The 10,293-nt window shown below is 48.0% G+C and overlaps 1 protein-coding gene across 1 annotated transcript in view; it reads left to right on the forward strand.

Moving 5' to 3' along the window:
- glt8d2 (glycosyltransferase 8 domain containing 2) overlaps positions 1-9,144 on the forward strand; it is a 43,094-nt gene extending 33,950 nt beyond the window's left edge. Inside the window, exons 3-9 of the mRNA XM_072454241.1 lie at positions 3,482-3,659; positions 4,158-4,275; positions 5,108-5,192; positions 7,178-7,290; positions 7,481-7,647; positions 7,971-8,083; positions 8,911-9,144. Coding sequence (XP_072310342.1) covers positions 3,482-3,659; positions 4,158-4,275; positions 5,108-5,192; positions 7,178-7,290; positions 7,481-7,647; positions 7,971-8,083; positions 8,911-9,113 — 977 coding nt within the window. The 3' untranslated portion in view covers positions 9,114-9,144. The remainder of the gene's footprint in view (positions 1-3,481; positions 3,660-4,157; positions 4,276-5,107; positions 5,193-7,177; positions 7,291-7,480; positions 7,648-7,970; positions 8,084-8,910) is intronic.
- The last annotated feature ends 1,149 nt before the right edge of the window (positions 9,145-10,293 follow it).

The raw sequence follows: 10,293 nt of genomic DNA on the forward strand, positions 1-10,293 counted from the left end.
TCAGGCCTAGAGTCTCAGGCCTACAGTCTCAGGCCTACAGTCTCAGGCCTAGAGTCTCAGGCCTACAGTCTCAGGTCAACAGTCTCAGGGCTAGAGTCTCAGGCCTACAGTTTCAGGTCAACAGTCTCAGGCCTACAGTCTCAGGCCTAGAGTCTCAGGCCCACAGTCTCAGGCCTAGAGTCTCAGGCCTACAGTCTCAGGCCTACAGTCTCAGGCCTAGAGTCTCAGATCAACAGTCTCAGGCCTAGAGTCGCAGGCCTACAGTCTCAGGTCAACCGTCTCAGGCCCACAGTCTCAGGCCTACAGTTTCAGGTCAACATTCTCAGGCCTACAGTCTCAGGCCTACAGTCTCAGGTCAACAGTCTCAGGCCAACAGTCTCAGGCCTACAGTTTCAGGTCAACAGTCTCAGGCCTACAGTCTCAGGCCAACAGTCTCAGGCCTAGAGTCTCAGGCCTACAGTCTCAGGTCAACAGTCTCAGGCCTACAGTCTCAGGCCTAGAGTCTCAGGCCTACAGTCTCAGGCCTACAGTCTCAGGCCTGGAGTCTCAGGCCTACAGTCTCAGGCCTACAGTCTCAGGTCAACAGTCTCAGGCCTAGAGTCTCAGGCCTACAGTTTCAGGTCAACAGTCTCAGGCCTACAGTCTCAGGCCTAGAGTCTCAAGCCTACAGTCTCAGGCCCACAGTCTCAGGCCTAGAGTCTCAGGCCTACAGTCTCAGGCCTACAGTCTCAGGTCAACAGTCTCAGGCCTACAGTCTCAGGTCAACAGTCTCAGGCCTACAGTCTCAGGCCTACAGTCTCAGGCCTACAGTTTCAGGTCAACAGTCTCAGGCCCACAGTCTCAGGCCTACAGTCTCAGGCCAACAGTCTCAGGCCTAGAGTCTCAGGCCAACAGTCTCAGGCCTACAGTCTCAGGCCTACAGTCTCAGGCCTACAGTTTCAGGTCAACAGTCTCAGGCCCACAGTCTCAGGCCTACAGTCTCAGGCCAACAGTCTCAGGCCTAGAGTCTCAGGCCTACAGTCTCAGGCCTAGAGTCTCAGGCCCACAGTATCAGGCCTACAGTCTCAGGTCAACAGTCTCAGGCCCACAGTCTCAGGCCCACAGTCTCAGGCCTACAGTCTCAGGCCTACAGGCTCAGGTCAACAGTCTCAGGCCCACAGTATCAGGCCTACAGTCTCAGGCCTAGAGTCTCAGGCCCACAGTCTCAGGCCCACAGTCTCAGGCCTACAGTCTCAGGCCTAGAGTCTCAGGGCAACAGACTCAGGCTTACAGTGTCAAGCCTACAGTCTCAGGCCTACAGTCTCAGGTCAACAGTCTCAGGCCTACAGTCTCAGGCCTAGAGTCTCAGGGCAACAGACTCAGGCCTACAGTCTCAGGCCTACAGTCTCAGGCCTACAGTCTCAGGTCTACAGTCTCAGGCCCACAGTCTCAGGCCTAGAGTCTCAGGGCAACAGTCTCAGGCCTACAGTCTCAGGTCTACAGTCTCAAGCCTACAGTCTCAGGCCTACAGTCTCAGGCCTACAGTCTCAGGCATAGAGTCTCAGGCCTACAGTCTCAGGCCTACAGTCTCAGGTCAACAGTCTCAGGCCCACAGTCTCAGGCCTAGAGTCTCGGGGCAACAGTCTCAGGCCTACAGTCTCAGGCCTACAGTCTCAGTTCAACAGTCTCAGGCCTACAGTCTCAGGTCTACAGTCTCAGGACTACAGTCTCAGGTCAACAGTCTCAGGCCTACAGTCTCAGGCCTACAGTCTCAGGCCTACAGGCTCAGGTCAACAGTCTCAGACCTACAGTTTCGGCCAACAGTCTCAGGCCCACAGTCTCAGGCCTACAGTCTCAGGCCAACAGTCTCAGGCCTACAGTGTCAGGTCTACAGTCTCAGGCCTACAGTCTCAGGTCAACAGTCTCAGGCCTACAGTCTCAGGACAACAGTCTCAGGCCAACAGTCTCAGGCCTACAGTCTCAAGTCTACAGTCTCAGGCCTACAGTCTCAGGTCTACAGTCTCAGGCCTACAGTCTCAGGCCTACAGTCTCAGGTCAACAGTCTCAGGCCAACAGTCTCAGGCCCACAGTCTCAGGCCTACAGTCTCAGGTCAATAGTCTCAGGCCAACAGTCTCAGGCCCACAGTCTTAGGCCTACAGTCTCAGGTCAACAGTCTCAGGCCAACAGTCTCAGGCCTACAGTCTAGGGCCTACAGTCTCAGGCCTACAGTCTCAGGCCTACAGGCTCAGGTCAACAGTCTCAGGCCCACAGTATCAGGCCTACAGTCTCAGGTTAACAGTCACAGGCCTACAGGCTCAGGTCAACAGTCTCAGGCCCACAGTTTCAGGCCTACTGTCTCAGGCCTACTGTCTCAGGTCAACAGTCTCAGGCCTACAGTCTCAGGTCAACAGTCTCAGGCCTAGTCTCAGGCCTACAGTCTCCGGCCTACAGTCTCAGGTCAACAGTCTCAGGCTTACAGTCTCAGGCCTACAGTCTCAGGCCCACAGTCTCAGGTCAACAGTTTCAGGCCTACAGACTCGGACCTACAGTCTCAGGCCTACAGTCTCGGACCTACAGTCTCAGTCCTACAGTTTCGGGCCAACAGTCTCAGGCCTACAATCTCAGGCCTACAGTCTCAGGTCTACAGTCTCAGGCCCACAGTCTCAGGTCTACAGTCTCAGGCCTACAGTCTCAGGTCAACAGTCTCAGGCCAACAGTCTCAGGCCCACAGTCTCAGGCCTACAGTCTCAGGTCAATAGTCTCAGGCCAACAGTCTCAGGCCCACAGTCTTAGGCCTACAGTCTCAGGTCAACAGTCTCAGGCCAACAGTCTCAGGCCTACAGTCTCAGGTCAACAGTCTCAGGCCCACAGTATCAGGCCTACAGTCTCAGGTTAACAGTCACAGGCCTACAGGCTCAGGTCAACAGTCTCAGGCCCACAGTATCAGGCCTACAGTCTCAGGTTAACAGTCACAGGCCTACAGGCTCAGGTCAACAGTCTCAGGCCCACAGTTTCAGGCCTACTGTCTCAGGTCTACAGTCTCAGGCCTACTGTCTCAGGTCAACAGTCTCAGGCCTACAGTCTCAGGTCAACAGTCTCAGGCCTAGTCTCAGGCCTACAGTCTCCGGCCTACAGTCTCAGGTCAACAGTCTCAGGTCAACAGTTTCAGGCCTACAGTCTCGGACCTACAGTCTCAGGCCTACAGTCTCGGACCTACAGTCTCAGTCCTACAGTTTCGGGCCAACAGTCTCAGGCCTACAATCTCAGGCCTACAGTCTCAGGTCTACAGTCTCAGGCCCACAGTCTCAGGTCTACAGTCTCAGGCCTACAGTTTCAGGCCTACAGTCTCGGACCTACAGTCTCAGGCCTACAGTCTCGGACCTACAGTCTCAGGCCTACAGTTTCAGGCCTACAGTCTCGGACCTACAGTCTCAGGCCTACAGCGGTCAGCAGAGGGCGCTGTAACACAAACAGTTTATCTTTGTCCTGTCACGTCCTCAGAGCCTCTCAGGAGCCTGGAGCGTCCTCCTCGTCCCGACGCCGTGATCCCGGTGCTGCTTTGTGCCGCGGAGGAGAGGCTCGGCGCTGCCATGGCGACCGTCAACAGCATCCACAGCAACACGGACGCCGACGTCTTCTTCTACATCGTCACGTTGCACGACGCCGTCAAACTCACACGGTACGACCCTGAAGAGCAGGTCAGAGGTCAAGGAGCGTTCTCACAAAGATGCTTCCTCAGAACGGTCTGTTCCACCGGGTGATGTCATGAGGTGCTCCTCTGTGTTTTTACACACACCTCACCTCAAAGCTTGTCTTCCCTCTACATAGCAGCTTTACTTTTAGCCTCATTTGAACTGCCTCACTCTGTTCCATGCTCCCTCTGCTGGCCTGACCTGGTTTAACTACAGACACTGCAATTTATGAAGTTATAAAACATGACATTACTTTATTTATTTAAACACTTTATGACCGGAAATGAAACAAAATGACCTGAAACATTTAAGATCGAGGTTTAGGACTCGACTTGGACCTGATGCTTCGAGTGAAATGTCCCTCACACGTCTCTGTTCGTGACCAGGACACTTTTATAAGTACATTTACAGAATATACATGGCAAAAGTACAACCTGTATTCTGTCATTTTGGGTGTGGCACGTGGCTCCTCCCCCTCCCCACAGACAGTACATCGAGAAGACTAAACTCAGAAGGATCAAGTACAAGCTGCTGGAGTTCAACCCGATGGTGCTCAGAGAGAAAGTGAAGCCCGACTCCGCCCGCCCGGAGCTGCTGCACCCGGTGAGATGAAGACCAAAGACTGTCAAAGCATCAGAGCTTCAGAGCTTCACAGCTTCAGAGCTTCAGAGCTTTAGAGCTTCAGAGCTTCAGAGCTTCAGAGCTTTCAGAGCTTCAGAGCTTTCAGAGCTTTCAGAGCTTCAGAGCTTCAGAGCTTCAGAGCTTTCAGAGCTTTCAGAGCTTTCAGAGCTTCAGAGCTTCAGAGCTTCAGAGCTTTCAGAGCTTCAGAGCTTTCAGAGCTTCAGAGCTTCAGAGCTTTAGAGCTTCAGAGCTTCAGAGCTTCAGAGCTTTCAGAGCTTCAGAGCTTTCAGAGCTTCAGAGCTTTAGAGCTTTCAGAGCTTTCAGAGCTTCAGAGCTTCAGAGCTTTCAGAGCTTCAGAGCTTTAGAGCTTTCAGAGCTTTCAGAGCTTCAGAGCTTCAGGGCTTCAGAGATTTCAGAGCTTCAGAGCTTCAGAGCTTCAGAGCTTCAGAACTTCAGAGCTTTCAGAGCTTCAGAGCTTCAGAGCTTCAGAGCTTCAGAGCTTCAGAGCTTTCAGAGCTTCAGAGCTTTCAGAGCTTCAGAGCTTTCAGAGCTTCAGAGCTTCAGAGCTTCAGAGCTTCAGAACTTCAGAGCTTTCAGAGCTTCAGAGCTTCAGAGCTTCAGAGCTTCAGAGCTTCAGAGCTTTCAGAGCTTCAGAGCTTCAGAGCTTCAGAGCTTCAGAGCTTCAGAGCTTCAGAGCTTTCAGAGCTTTCAGAGCTTCAGAGCTTCAGAGCTTCAGAGCTTCAGAACTTCAGAGCTTCAGAGCTTCAGAGCTTCAGAGCTTCAGAGCTCTTCATGCTTCATTACTGTCTTTCAGCTGAACTTTGTGCGCTTCTACCTCCCCCTGCTGGACATTAACCACAAGAAACTCATCTACGTGGACGACGACGTCATTGTGCAAGGTGACCACGTCTTAATGAAGAGTTTATGAAGAGTTTATGAAGAGTTTACGAAGAGTTTATGAAGAGTTTATGAAGAGTTTACCAAGAGTTTATGAAGAGTTTATGAAGAGTTTATGAAGAGTTTATGAAGAGTTTATGAAGAGTTTATGAAGGGTTTACCAAGAGTTTATGAAGAGTTTATGAAGAGTTTATGAAGAGTTTACCAAGAGTTTATGAAGAGTTTATGAAGAGTTTATGAAGAGTTTACCAAGAGATTATGAAGAGTTTATGAAGAGTTTATGAAGAGTTTATGAAGAGTTTATGAAGAGTTTATGAAGAGTTTACCAAGAGATTATGAAGAGTTTATGAAGAGTTTATGAAGAGTTTATGAAGAGTTTACCAAGAGTTTATGAAGAGTTTATGAAGAGTTTATGAAGAGTTTACCAAGAGTTTATGAAGAGTTTATGAAGAGTTTATGAAGAGTTTATGAAGAGTTTACCAAGAGTTTATGAAGAGTTTATGAAGAGTTTATGAAGAGTTTACCAAGAGATTATGAAGAGTTTATGAAGAGTTTATGAAGAGTTTATGAAGGGTTTACCAAGAGATTATGAAGAGTTTATGAAGAGTTTATGAAGAGTTTATGAAGAGTTTACCAAGAGATTATGAAGAGTTTATGAAGAGTTTGTGAAGAGTTTATGAAGAGTTTATGAAGAGTTTATGAAGAGTTTATGAAGGGTTTACCAAGAGTTTATGAAGAGTTTATGAAGAGTTTATGAATAGTTTACCAAGAGATTATGAAGAGTTTATGAAGAGTTTACCAAGAGTTTACGAAGAGTTTGTGAAGAGTTTATGAAGAGTTTATGAAGAGTTTACGAAGAGTTTATGAAGAGTTTATGAAGAGTTTATGAAGAGTTTATGAAGAGTTTATGAAGAGTTTACCAAGAGTTTATGAAGAGTTTATGAAGAGTTTATGAAGAGTTTATGAAGAGTTTACCAAGAGTTTATGAAGAGTTTATGAAGAGTTTATGAAGAGTTTATGAAGGGTTTATGAAGAGTTTACGAAGAGTTTATGAAGAGTTTATGAAGAGTTTACCAAGAGTTTATGAAGAGTTTATGAAGAGTTTATGAAGAGTTTATGAAGGGTTTATGAAGGGTTTATGAAGGGTTTATGAAGAGTTTATGAAGAGTTTATGAAGAGTTTATGAAGAGTTTATGAAGAGTTTACCAAGAGTTTATGAAGAGTTTATGAAGAGTTTATGAAGAGTTTACCAAGAGTTTATGAAGAGTTTATGAAGAGTTTATGAAGAGTTTACCAAGAGATTATGAAGAGTTTATGAAGAGTTTATGAAGAGTTTATGAAGAGTTTACCAAGAGTTTACGAAGAGTTTGTGAAGAGTTTATGAAGAGTTTATGAAGAGTTTACCAAGAGATTATGAAGAGTTTATGAAGAGTTTACCAAGAGTTTATGAAGAGTTTATGAAGAGTTTACCAAGAGTTTACGAAGAGTTTGTGAAGAGTTTATGAAGAGTTTATGAAGAGTTTACCAAGAGATTATGAAGAGTTTATGAAGAGTTTACCAAGAGTTTATGAAGAGTTTATGAAGAGTTTACCAAGAGTTTACGAAGAGTTTATGAAGAGTTTACCAAGAGTTTATGAAGAGTTTACCAAGAGTTTATGAAGAGTTTACCAAGAGTTTACGAAGAGTTTATGAAGAGTTTATGAAGAGTTTATGAAGAGTGCAATGGCGCTTTTTGATGACATCACAGAGGTGTTGACATTTTCATCTTTGTCAAATGTTCTTTAATATCTGCAAATTAACTGATGTAAAACTCTGATAATAGTTTACCACGTGGACAAACTCACCAAACGTCGTCATAAATACAAAAGCATAGACTTTACGCTGCAGGCCACGCCCCGTAGACCGCACCCAAACGTCGCCCTCGGTCTTTCTCTCAGATCTTTTGAATTGAAATGTGAAGAGCACAAAACGTGTCTGATGTTTGCAGGCGACATCCGAGAGCTGTTCCACGTGCAGCTCAAACCCGGCCACGCCGCGGCCTTCGCCTCCGACTGCGACCTGCCCCAGTCCCACGAGAGCGTCCGCAGCATCGGCATGCAGGTTTGACCCTTTGACCCTTTGACCCTGTGTGTAAAGTTTATAGTTGTACTTCCTGGTGAGAGGTCATTCATTCTCTGATCGTTAACTTTATAGAAAATATGCTAATTACTGTGAGCTCAGCCAGAAGATGTCTCTCCAGTGTTTGGCTTTAAATCCCGGGTCATTTCCTCTTTTTGTGTTTCCTTTTCAGACGACGTACATGGGCTTCCTCGACTACAGGAAACAGGAAGTGCGAGACCTGGGCATAAACCCAAATGACTGCAGCTTCAACCCCGGAGTGTTTGTGGCCGACGTCGACGAGTGGAAGAGACAAACCATCACCAAGGAACTGGAGAAGTGGATGAGCCTGAACTACAGGTGAACCAGGTCTGAACCGGGTCTGAACCGGGTCTAACCCGGGTCTGAACCGGGTCTGAACCGGGTCTGAACCAGGTCTGAACCGGGTCTAACCCGGGTCTGAACCGGGTCTGAACCGGGTCTGAACCAGGTCTGAACCGGGTCTGAACCGGGTCTGAACCGGGTCTGAACTGGGTCTGAACCGGGTCTGAACCGGGTCTAACCCGGGTCTGAACCGGGTCTGAACCGGGTCTGAACTGGGTCTGAACCGGGTCTGAACCGGGTCTGAACTGGGACTGAACCGGGTCTGAACCGGGTCTGACAGAGTCCCTTCGTGTGCTCAGGTTGAACCTGTACAGCAGCGCTCTGGTTGGGGGCGTGGCCTCTCCTCCGATGCTCATCGTGTTTCATGATCGATTCACTCGACTGGAGCCGCTGTGGCACGTCCGGCACCTGGGTGAGACTCCAGGACTAAACCAGGACTAAACCAGGACTAAACCAGGTCTAAACCAGGACTAAACCAGGACTAAACCAGGACTAAACCAGGACTAAACCAGGTCTAAACCAGGACTAAACCAGGTCTAAACCAGGTCTAAACCAGGTCTAAACCAGGACTAAACCAGGACTAAACCAGGACTAAACCAGGACTAAACCAGGTCTAAACCAGGACTAAACCAGGTACAAACCAGGACTAAACCAGGACTAAACCAGGTCTAAACCAGGACTAAACCAGGTACAAACCAGGACTAAACCAGGACTAAACCAGGTACAAACCAGGACTAAACCAGGACTAAACCAGGTACAAACCAGGACAAATGTGAACTCACTCCCAATACTGTAAATCTAAGTGATAAATGGCTAAAGGTAATAATTAAACCAAATAAGAGGGTTGCGCCTTCGGGTCTGGGACAGGTCACTGTTTGTACCCGGCCTTGTTGGACTTGTTAACCCAAACCCAGGGGTACTGGAGGCCCTCAGAGGCAACTGTTGTTGTGATTTTGGGCCTTACAAAAATAAATTGATTTGATTTGAAATTGACTGGACAGTCCACGGACCAGGGACTTCTACTGGGGGACTTCAACATCCATGTGGATAATGACAGTGACTCCAGGAGACGGGTGATCGGGAAGAACGGCTTGCCCGTCTGAACCCGAGCGGTGTTCAGTTATTGGTCACAGGCCGGAGGTCACAGGCCGGAGGTCACAGGCCGGAGGTCAATGATCCACTTTACTGTCGTGTCATCTGACCTCAATGAAAGCGTTTGTTTGACTCTGGTGTTTCCAGGCTTCAGCCCGGACTGGTACTACGCAGACAAAGAGCTGCAGGAGGCGCAGCTGCTGCACTGGAACGGCCCCTTCAAACCCTGGACCTTCCCCGTGGCCCACTCTGACCTGTGGGAGCGATGGTTCATCCCTGACCCCTGCGGAAGGTTCAGAGTGCTGCGGGCCAAAGAAAGAGAGGAGGAGGAGGAAGAAGAGGAAAGATGAGAAAGAAGAGGAGGAAGGATGAGGAGGAGGAAGAGGATGAAGAGGAGGAGGAAGAAGAAGAGGAGGAAGAGGTTGAGGAAGGATGAGGAGGAAAGAGGAGGAGGAAGAGGAGGAGGAAGAGGTTGAGGAAGGATGAGGAGGAAAGAGGAGGAGGAAGAGGAGGAGGAAGGATGAGGAGGAAGAGGAGGAGGAAGAGGAGGAGGAGGAAGGAGGAGGAAGAAGAGGAGGAGGAAGAGGAGGAAGAAGAGGAGGAGGAAGGAGGAGGAAGAGGAGGAGGAGGAAGGAGGAGGAAGAAGAGGAGGAAGGAGGAGGAAGAGGAAGAAGGAGGAAGAGGAGGAAGGATGAGGAGGAAGAGGAGAAGGAAGAGGAGGAGGAAGGATGAGGAGGAAGAGGAGGAAGAGGAGGAAGAAGAGGAGGAAGAAGAGGAGGAGGAAGATGAGGAAGAGGAGGAGGAGGAGGAAGAGGAGGAGGAAGAGGAGGAAGAGGAGGAGGAAGAGGAGGAGGAGGAAGGAGGAGGAAGAAGAGGAGGAGGAAGGAGGAGGGAGAAGAGGAGGAGGAAGAGGAGGAAGAAGAGGAGGAGGAAGGAGGAGGAAGAGGAGGAGGAGGAAGGAGGAGGAAGAAGAGGAGGAGGAGGAAGACTTAAACATGCTGTGAACTGGAGTCTATAAAACTGTCGGATTCGACACAAAATGTGATGAAGATGAAAAGTGTGATTTCATTAAACACAATAAAACAGTCTTTTCTGGTCGAGTGTAAATGTGTCACTTTTAAAACTTTTGAAACATTTAAAACATTTAAAAATACTAAAAACGACACTATTCGTGACGTTGATGTTCTTCTATATTTAACTATTACATTTCTTTTAAAATAATTAAGAAATAATAAAAGAGGATGTGACTTTTTATCAACGTAAATATAACATGTATATATATATATATATATATATATATATATATATATAACAAAGTTTATAATGTCACTTCCTGGTTGGACGTGAGCACAAATATGACACAGCTGTTACCATAGCAACCAGACTGTAAACAAGAGCCAAGCTCCACATAAATGACACAACAAGACCATAAAACACCTTTATTACCTTACCTTCATCACGCTGGTGACATCACGCTTATCACACTAATGACATCACATTGATGACATCACGCTGATGACATCACGCTTA

The sequence above is a fragment of the Eucyclogobius newberryi genome, unplaced genomic scaffold (assembly GCF_026437365.1).
Source record: "Eucyclogobius newberryi isolate DKJ021-1_F unplaced genomic scaffold, fEucNew1.0.hap1 SCAF_2, whole genome shotgun sequence".
Taxonomy (NCBI): Eukaryota; Metazoa; Chordata; class Actinopteri; order Gobiiformes; family Gobiidae; genus Eucyclogobius; species Eucyclogobius newberryi.